The 9,316-nt window shown below is 48.9% G+C and overlaps 2 protein-coding genes across 2 annotated transcripts in view; both read left to right on the forward strand.

Moving 5' to 3' along the window:
• The first annotated feature begins 241 nt into the window (after positions 1–241).
• On the forward strand, positions 242–3,540 carry LOC105302752 (granzyme B-like). Its single transcript, XM_011375945.2, has 5 exons — positions 242–399; positions 1,444–1,591; positions 2,110–2,245; positions 2,446–2,706; positions 3,317–3,540. Exons 1-5 carry the CDS (start codon positions 339–341, stop codon positions 3,458–3,460), a joined length of 750 nt encoding a protein of 249 aa, XP_011374247.1. The 5' UTR covers positions 242–338; the 3' UTR covers positions 3,461–3,540.
• Positions 3,541–8,917: 5,377 nt separating this feature from the next.
• Positions 8,918–9,316, forward strand: part of LOC105302756 (mast cell protease 3-like) — a 6,055-nt gene continuing 5,656 nt past the window's right edge. Inside the window, exon 1 of the mRNA XM_011375948.2 lies at positions 8,918–9,014. Coding sequence (XP_011374250.1) covers positions 8,960–9,014 — 55 coding nt within the window. The 5' untranslated portion in view covers positions 8,918–8,959. The remainder of the gene's footprint in view (positions 9,015–9,316) is intronic.

A 9,316-nucleotide genomic window follows, 5' to 3' on the forward strand; every position in this document is an offset into this window, starting at 1 on the left:
AGAGGTTTTTGGGTTCCTGCACCTCTACTGGTCAATACCACATCCTATGGTCCCCACCTGTCACCTTCGGTTCCTGCTCTGGGCTGAAACAAGTTATCTGCTCTGAGTCATCGCTACAGGTACTGCTTAATTCTCACACAACCACCCAGAGAACGTCATCAAGCAGTAGGTGTGAGGGCGGAGACACTTTCATAGAAAGCCTCTTAGAATGAAGCACTACAAGACCAGAAGGGAACTCGAAGTCACTGAGCCCATCTGCACCTCCTTCTTCTCCTGGGGGCTAAAGGAGATCACAGAAGAACAGCAGCAGCTCCGACATCAGCAGCCTTCCTGGGAAGATGTGGCCCCTCCTGCTCCTGCTCTCACTGGCCTTTTTACTGCCCTCCGGGACAGAGGCAGGTGAGTCACCATCCCACCCTCACAGGCCTGACCCCATTCCACAGAGGGCCCAGACCTCCTGCCCCTTCCGTGCATCTCTGACCCACCTATCCCCCAGGAATGTTCTGAAACCCAGCTCCCATCCCATCTCAGACGCCCAAGCATGATGCTGGATAAGCTACCAGCAGAAATGGCAGGGCAGAAGGCTGTTCTCAAGAAAATCCAGTAGGTACTATCCCTCCCCAGGCTTTGCCTTTACCATCTGGAAGGTGAGACTTTCCTAGAAGTGCATGGCAGAGGGTGGCAAACTGCAGAAGGCACAGCATTCCTAGTTTCCAAGTCTGGGACGAGACAGGTGCTCCCTTCAGTGTCTGCTTAGGAGAGAAGCCCAAAGCTCAGCAGACCCCAGAGCTCTGCCGAGGGGGGCACTGTCCCCAGAAGACTGCTGTTGTCTTTGCTCAGTTGCAGGTCCCCTCAGTTCCTTTCTCCAACTCCGCTTTTCTTCCCATGCCTTCAGTGGCTCCCCTCTTTCAAGAATTAAACCCCTGTGTTTGGCACCCCCAAACTTCTATGCTTTCCAGAATTCCACTACCCTGGCCCTACCAACCCTCCTCCAGAGGTCCATTGGGAGGCCACCCCTTCGTGCAGCCAACAAACACTTTTTGGGCACCAACTCTGTGTCAGGCCCTAGGCCCTGCAACATCTAGATCCCCAAACTTAAGTTCTGGCCACCAGAAAGCGGCACTGTCCTGGACATCACAGGACCATAAGGGCATCCGAAACTCACCTGAAACAAAGCCAAGTCAGGAGAGAAATTTTCAAGAGCCTCTAGGACCTCACCGTCCCTGAGGCAAGTATGCTCACCTCCAACTATATGTAGAGGCAAAATTCACAGACCAAGCTGGCTGTTCTTCCCTTTTCCATAGGAGAAAGTTGAGGACCCTTCCCACCTCCTCCCAACTCCAGGCCAGCCCAGGCTCCCAAGTACCCCACAGTTCTGAGTCATCAAGATGATGTCTGGTGGACTCAGTGGATGCACACAAGCAAAACAGACTTTTCTTTCAGGAAAGATCATCGGGGGACACGAGGCCAAGCCCCACTCCCGCCCTTACATGGCCTACATTCAGTTTCTGCAAAATGGGCATAAGAACAAATGCGGCGGTGTCCTTGTGCGGGAGAATTTTGTTCTGACAGCTGCTCACTGCAGTGGAAGGTGAGGGGCAGCAGCCAGCCGACACCTCCTGAGACCCGCTCAGGGACCCCTCCCTCCCCAGGGGTGCAGCCCAGGGGAGCTCCCCAGGCACCTGGTAACTCAAGCTCACAGAGCTCCTCAGAGGAGCCATCTGAGCGCACGACTGGGATAAGGAAAAGCTGAGAAAAAGGACAAGTAAGCTTTGGGCTCAGAGGGTCAGAGGTGAGAGTAAGTGACACAGTGGAGAAGAGAAGAGAGTGACCACACCGGCCAAATCAAGCAGTGATGGAGGATGAAAGCACGCATTAACATCCAAGTACAAACTCAAGCGATTTCATGATATTGCCTGAGGGTAAGAGAGAGCTCCCAGAAGCCATACACTCGGTGTCCTTGAGAAGCAGAGGGCACAGTGTCACTCAGCCCTCTGGCCCTAGCTGTAGCCCTGCCCTGCCCCGCTGTCACCTCTCCTTCGTGGCTCTGGGCTGTATTTCCGGTGCCTCCACACCCTCACACACATCCCCACTCTGCTCTCTGTATAGCTCAATCAATGTCACCCTGGGGGCCCATAACATCAAGAAGCAGGAGAAGACCCAGCAAGTCTTCCGTGTGGTGAAAGCCATCCCCCACCCAGACTATAATCCTAAGAACTTCTCCAATGACATCATGTTACTGCAGGTAAGGAGGGAACTTCCTGCTGCTCTTACTGCTGAGTTCTCAGTGTTTCCCTCCTACTGTGACCTGTCCCTTTCCTCTTCCCATCCTGGCCTCCTGACCAGTCCCAGTGCCTCAGCGGGGAGGGCAGGCACTGCAGCTTCCTGGTGTCCAGGCCGAGAGGCCGCTAGCTGATCTGGACTCTCTTGCCTCTTCCCCATCAGCTGGAGAAAAATATCAAGCTGACGAAAGCTGTGAAGCTCCTCCGCCTGCCCAGGGAAGAGGACCGGGTGATGCCAGGACAGAAGTGCAGTGTGGCCGGTTGGGGGCGGATGGCCCTGATAAACACATACCCAGACACACTGCAGGAGGTGGAGCTGACCGTGCAAGAGGATTGGGAGTGTGAATGCCACTTACGAAATTATTACAACAGTGCCATTCAACTGTGTGTGGGGAACCCCACGGAGAACAAGGCTTCCTTTCAGGTGAGACTGAGTGTCTGCCTAGTGTGGCTCTCGGGAGAGGAGTGTTTGGGGAAGGACTGGGACCTAGAGACCCGTGCTCTAGGCTGTGATTTTTCTCCCAGGGAAGAGAAGCAGGGAGCAGCCAGAGCTGGGAAGAAACAAGGCCTCTGAGAGCCTACCAAGGGCCTGTGGTCAGTCTAAACGCAGCACTCCTCCAGGAGGATGAATTTGCAACACAGTGGGACAGAGCAACTAGAAAACTGTGCCCCCCGTGTGTGCAGGAGTTAAAACCAGGTGGCTCCTCAGAGCTGGCGCCCACCTTAGTTATTGGGCTTGTCCTCCATGCTAAGTGTCAGCTCCACCCGCCTGCTTTCATGTACTTACACAGTAGACTTAGAGCCACAGTCCCACAGCGCCTTTATAGGGAGAGGATCTGGGACCTGGGGGAGAAGAAGGAGCTGCCACCTGGGGTGCAGTGAAGAGTGACAATGTCCGTGCTGACCTGCCCACTCTCTGATCTCCCACGTGAAGGTCATGCAAGGCAGCCTTCTCTGAGAAGAGGCCTGGGGTGGCAGGGAAGGCAGAACCAGTAGGGGAGACAGCTCAGCTTCCCTGCCTTCTCTGTCCACAGGGCGACTCTGGGGGCCCTCTAGTATGTAAGAATGTGATCCAGGGCATTGTCTCCTATGGACGAAAAAACGGGACGTCTCCGCGGGCCTACACTAAAGTCTCAAAATTCCTGTCCTGGATAAAGAAAACCATGAAGAACCTCTAACTGCGGAAACCGGACTGTCTTTTTTTTTTTTTAGGCTAAATCCAGAATCACACTGTTGGCGGATGGGGGAGTGGGGTTTGGGTAGGTGGATGGGGGAGTGGGGTTTGGGTAGGTGGTGCCAGAAACCAAATAAATGTCTCTGAGCTGAGTGGGAAGAGCTGGTTTCTTATTTATTCGTCGACCCTCACTCAAGGCACCAGCTCTATGGGTAGAAGACCAAAGGCACAATTCTGCTGTTTTCTGCTTCCCCTCTCCCCACCACCTCCCCCAAACCCCATGCGAAGCTATTATCCAGCTCCTTCTTATCCACACCCGTAACTCCAGGGCCTGCCCCACCGCCAGGGCTGAAGCTGACTGAGCACCATCAGGAGAAAACATGAATCTCCCAGGTCCTAGGGCTTGGCCTGAACTTCTTACCTTCTTCCCCTGAGTTATATGGCAAAAAGGAAGAGACTAACACCATGGGTGCTGGACACCAAGCAAACACAGCCTGGGACTGCAGCTCAAGGCCACAGCTCCGTCACACTGGAGAGGGGAGGGGCCTTCCTGAGCAGGACGTTTCTTCCCCACAGCCAGGGAAGCTGGCAGCTTTGGGGGCCGTGGGGGGAGTCGTAAGAAGCTCCTCATTCTCACCTAGGCTGAGTTTCTTTCCTTGCCCTTCTCTGCCCTCCTCTGAGTTCAGGACCCAGCCTGCAGTCTTCCTGGCTGCCCCTTCTTCTCCATCTCTGCTGACCACTGAGAGCTCTCCAAGTCCACCAACTCCTGTCCCCTCCAGACCACACTGATCTGAGCTGGCCACTTCCTCATATCCCTCCCACCTAAGACACCCGTGTGGTTCCAGCACGGCCTCGCCATTGAGATGCCACCCCAGTTTATGCCCTGCCAGAGGGCTATCAGACAGACCAGGCCTGTGCTGGCACCAGGCAGGGCTCCTGGAGGGCTGGCAAGGTGTCTCTCCAGAACCCTTGGCCCCATCTCTCACCTGGGCAGGGCCAGCTCAACCCCTCACATCTAGCCCAGTGTCCCCCATCCCATGTGATGAAATTCAGAGAGATTGTAACCAGCAATATAAATAAAATACAAATTTTACTCCTGCAGGTCTCTCACATAGATTTAGGCCCCGCGGACTCATGTGAAGGAAGGAGAGGGAGTTAGATGATTCGGGTGAAAGTCAACACTGTCAGTTTCACTTGGGTTCAAGTGATAGAATCTGTATTATGTTGACTGTATATTCCCAATGCCTGGCACCTAGTAGGTCTTGGTGGGTAGAGGCATTATAGAGATATTCTATTTTTTTCTTTTTTAATGTTCATTAAAAAGATCTTTAAGCATGGGAAAGATTGTTTCCTCAGAGGTGGGGGGTGGGAAGAATACCTCCACAGACAGGGAGACCGGAAGGAATCAGTAAGTTCAAGGTGCTTGCCCGCCTCCAGCCCAACGTGCCCACGAGCAGACTTCAGCTCACCCAGGAAAACATCTTGAATACTTGTTACAGAATGGCCAGCACAAGAGCCCAAAGGCTTTCTCTTTAGGGAGGTGTCTGAGCCGAAGCTTCTCTCTTGTTTAGGGATGCCAGGAAGTCATCTCAGGGCAGGTGTTAACACGTAAGACCTCTGCTGGCCCGGCTGTCAGGAAACCTGGGCTCAGTCTAGGCTCTGTCCTAGCTCTGTGGCACCTTCAGGCGGTTGCCACCCCTCCTGGGACTTTGTCTCTCTCTCATCAGTCAAAAGAGGAAGTCCTACAATACAATTCTCAAACTTGTTTTAAACCACAGAATTATTTCCTCAAAGTAAATGTTGTACCTAAACTTGTGTGCGGCTGGGCAACTTCTTAAAATGTTGTTTTTGTTTTGCTTTCTATGTTTTCCTTTTTGTCTTTTTCAATCAAGGAGCCAGGTCCTTAGTAAGTCCTAGATGCAGGAATTTTTTTTTTTGCAGCTCCAAATCAGTAGCTCTTTGCTTGTAAAAGTGCCCAAGGTCATTCGGAGATTGTGTTGCTGCATGATTTGTGTGCAACAAGATGTGCAAGGTCATGCCTCCGAGGGTTACACATCCCAGAGCACTTACCTCACATCACAGGAGAGTGTAGTGTTGTGTGTATTTGGGGCAGGAGGGCATTAGCCCAGGGCTGGAACTTAGGCTCAGCTCCTAGGTAGCGCCTCGTATTAGTGGAATGACCGGGAAGGCTGGCTGCTGGGAGGGTCTGGTGAGGTGAGCCCAACATAAGGAGAGTCTTGCTCAGCAAAAATGTCATATTCTCTATGTGTGGCCTCCAAGCCAAAAACTTTCTAACGCTGAAAAGTCTAGGTCATCTCAGAAACTTTAGATGCAGCAGTAACCATGATGGCATAAAGATCAGAGACGTGTCTCCATTCTCCAGATCACAAGAGCCTCCCTGATTCCAGCTCGAGTCTACACAGACCAGAGCTTGCAGCAATGACAGCGAACGTTTTCTGGCCCATCCAGCTGGATGAGTATTTAAAGTCAGACTCTAATTGCGTTCTAGCAGATACATAATATGGGTTTTCCTACCATTTGAATCTGTACCATGACACTCCTACCTGCTACTTTTAAAGCAAAGGAAATTAGGGTCGCCCTCCCTGCCTGCTCCCTGCCTGCCCACTGTCCACCACCGTACTTCTGCCGGTACCACCCTTTGTGGACTTACAGAACTTACAGGGTTTATTCCCACGCAGCACTGCATCTGAACAACAGACATTTCACCATGAAAGGAGCACAGCAACAGGTCCCTTTTTTTTTTCCGTAGGCCTATTGCTAGACTATTCTCATCCACAGATTCAGGAAGCTCAGTGAACCTCGGATACGACAAAGCCACATCTGAGCACATAATAGTCAAACTGGTGAAAATCAAAGATAAAGAGAAAAAGTTGAAATTAGACGGAGGGGGAAATAAGATACATGACTTTAGGGGAAGCAACAATAAGAATAACAATGAGCTCGTCAGAAATCATGGAAGTCAGAAGACAGTGACATTTTTAAACAGTTGAGAGGAAAAAAAACAGGCAATCTATTTCTGGAATTCTATATGCAGTGAAAATATTGTTTGAAAATGAAGTCGAAATAAAGACATTTTTAGAAAAGTAAAGTAAGAGAATTTGCTGCCATCATACCCCCACCATGAGAACACTGAAGGGAGTTCTTAAGGAAGAAAGGAAATGATCCTCTTCGCAAGCAGAAAGAGAAAAAGAGAAATAAAAGTATAAAACGTGACTAAATGTAACAGGTGTGAGCGAGGATAGATGGAAATGCATCGTCACAAGTTCTCAAATAAAGTGGTGCCCTGTTAAATCAAAGGAGACCGTGATATGTGACGGAGGCATATTATAATCCTAGAGTAACCACCGAAGTAACATATAGAGAAATAAAAGCGAAGGCCAATAAAGAAGATGAAATGAGTACAACAAAAGAAGGCAGGAAAAGGGCAAAGGAAAAGAATAAGCCACACTATTAGAAATCAGGTAGCCATATTCTTCAACCCACCCTTATCAGTAACTGCATTACATGTAAACAAATTAAACACTCCAATTAAAAGGCAAAAATTTTCAATCTTGATTAAAAAAATGCAAGAGGTGGTTTTATGCTGTTCACAAAAAAAAAACACATCTGAAATATAAAGACATGGATAAGATGAAAGTAAAATTATAGAAAAACAAGATATATCCTGCAACACCCATTAAAAAAAAAAACACCTTGCCCATGGAGTTCGTCGCTTAACTTTTGAGTTTTGGGCCACCTGTGAGATAAGCTGAAGTATCTCAGTAGAATTTTTATTGCCATTTTTTCCACATTTATTTCTATTTCTTTTAATATGAGTGAAGTTGAGATTCTTTTTATTATTTTTAAATGTATTTTACTGTGATCTTTGTCCATTCCCCTATCCGCTTCTTGGTCTTTTTCTTCTGAATTTTCAGAGGTCTTTCTATATTAGATAGATTCACTCTTTAATTGTGATATAAATTGCAATGATTTATTTCCACGTTTGCTGTCTGTATTTTGAGTTTGCTTGTGCCGCTTTTTGACAAAGAAATTTGTTAAAATTATTTTTTACATATCATAATTTGTTTATCGATTTTTTCTTTTAACGTTTCTGGATTTAGAGTTATTGCTAAAAGGCTTTCTCACTTTAAGTTTATGAAGAAATTTACCCGTATTTGTTTCTAGTGTACTTACGGTTTTATTTTTGTGCACTTGACTCTCTTATCAGAAATGTAGTGTTTCTCTGGACCCCGGTATGAGAATACTGCTGTGGCTTCCTGGCATCCATTTCTGCTTCACATGGTATCAGGAATTCATTAAAGAGAGTAATTTTGGGGACAGCTAACCCTCTTCCATTCTCAGTACACATGGTTTGGACAGAGCAGCCCCCAACTTCTGCTAAGGCTGTGACCTAGGCTTACAGGGATCAGTGGTTTCAACTCCTCTGACCAACTCTACATGTCTCTAAAGCAGTGTGGCAGATTGTGCTTTGCTATGACTGCCACTGCGTATATCCCATCCCTCAGGCTCTTTTTACATGACTACAACGCTCCCTTTTTTAACCCGGATGAGGGCTCTCGATTGCCCCAAGCGGTGGAATATGATAGAATGGATACAATATGGCATCAAAGTCTAGGTAAAGAAAAAAAAAAGAATGGTTTCCGCCTGGGTCGATTTTGAGAGATGTTCACTCTGCAGAAGCCAACCATCATGTTGCAAAGAAGACCAAACACTTCTACACAGAGGCTGTATAAGAGGCCCTCACAGAGAGGAACTGACATGCCCAATGGACAGCCGGCACCAATCTCTGGGTCTGTGTGAGCCAGCCTTCAGCTGATCCCAGACTCCAGGCTTCAAGCCTCCCCTGACATCAAGGGGAGCAAAGGGGACCTATCCACACTAAACCCTGACCAAAATTTGTGAGCGAAATAAATTGTTATTGTTGTTGTTTTAAACACTCAGTTCTTTAATTACTGAAACGAGCCCTCTTCGGTATCACCGCCACTCCATTCTGTCCATCCCTCTAGCCATGGCCCTCACCATCTTTGTCTGATCACTGATGGCTTTGTCTCCAATACCAGAAGCAAGAAATTTCATCTCCAACAGCCCTGAGTCTCATAAAAAAAAAAAGAGGCCTCAACAAACAATCATCCCAATGGTCTAGAGAGAGGCAAGGATAGGAAGAATCTCATGCATCATCATGGGACTCGGGTTTCTGGGGCTGAGGGACCTGCTGCTGGCTGATACAGAATCTTCAACCACCCCACCCTCTAGCCTGTGGTTCCTGCAGCTGGTGTGGCTAGCACTGAGTCCAGAGCTACAGGTGCTTATGTGGTTACTGATAAGTTCTTACGCCACTCAGATCCACAGGCTTGATCAGAGAGCTGCATAAGGCATTCGAAGAGAACCTTATGTTATAAAGGCCACAACACCAGGGAACCCTGGGGTTAGAAGACTGGGAGGAAACACCAGCAATTCTGACCTGGGTGGCCTTCCTGAGGAGATGCAGCCACTCTTGCTCCTGTTGGCCTTTCTTCTATCCCCCAAGGCAGAGGCAGGTGAGTGACTGTCCCCACCAACAGAAGCCCAACCCTACCCCACACTGGCACAGCTGTGCTCAGATGCTACACTCAGACACATCCTGGCCCTAGTCCATCCCCAGGAACTTTCTGAACTCTAGATTCAACTTCCCTCAAAGACCAGCAAATCTGATGCAAAATAAAACCTCAGCAGAATGGCAGAGCAGAAGGCTGCTCTCCGGGAGTGCCAGAGGGTCTTAGCCCCTTCCCAGGTCCTAAGCTTGTCACCTGGAAAGTGGGTTTTTTACAAAGGCATCTGGAAGAAGGTTGGAAACAGGGAA

The sequence above is a fragment of the Pteropus vampyrus genome, unplaced genomic scaffold, assembly GCF_000151845.1.
Source record: "Pteropus vampyrus isolate Shadow unplaced genomic scaffold, Pvam_2.0 Scaffold281, whole genome shotgun sequence".
NCBI classification, from domain to species: domain Eukaryota; kingdom Metazoa; phylum Chordata; class Mammalia; order Chiroptera; family Pteropodidae; genus Pteropus; species Pteropus vampyrus.

Bases quoted from the DNA above. Each gene is read 5' to 3' on its own strand.
- LOC105302752 (XM_011375945.2), top strand. From the start codon at position 339: ATGTGGCCCCTCCTGCTCCTGCTCTCACTGGCCTTTTTACTGCCCTCC. The intron at 400-1,443 runs GTGAGTCACCAT...CTTTTCTTTCAG, and splicing joins GCCCTCCGGGACAGAGGCAG to GAAAGATCATCGGGGGACAC. The intron at 2,707-3,316 runs GTGAGACTGAGT...CTCTGTCCACAG, and splicing joins AGAACAAGGCTTCCTTTCAG to GGCGACTCTGGGGGCCCTCT.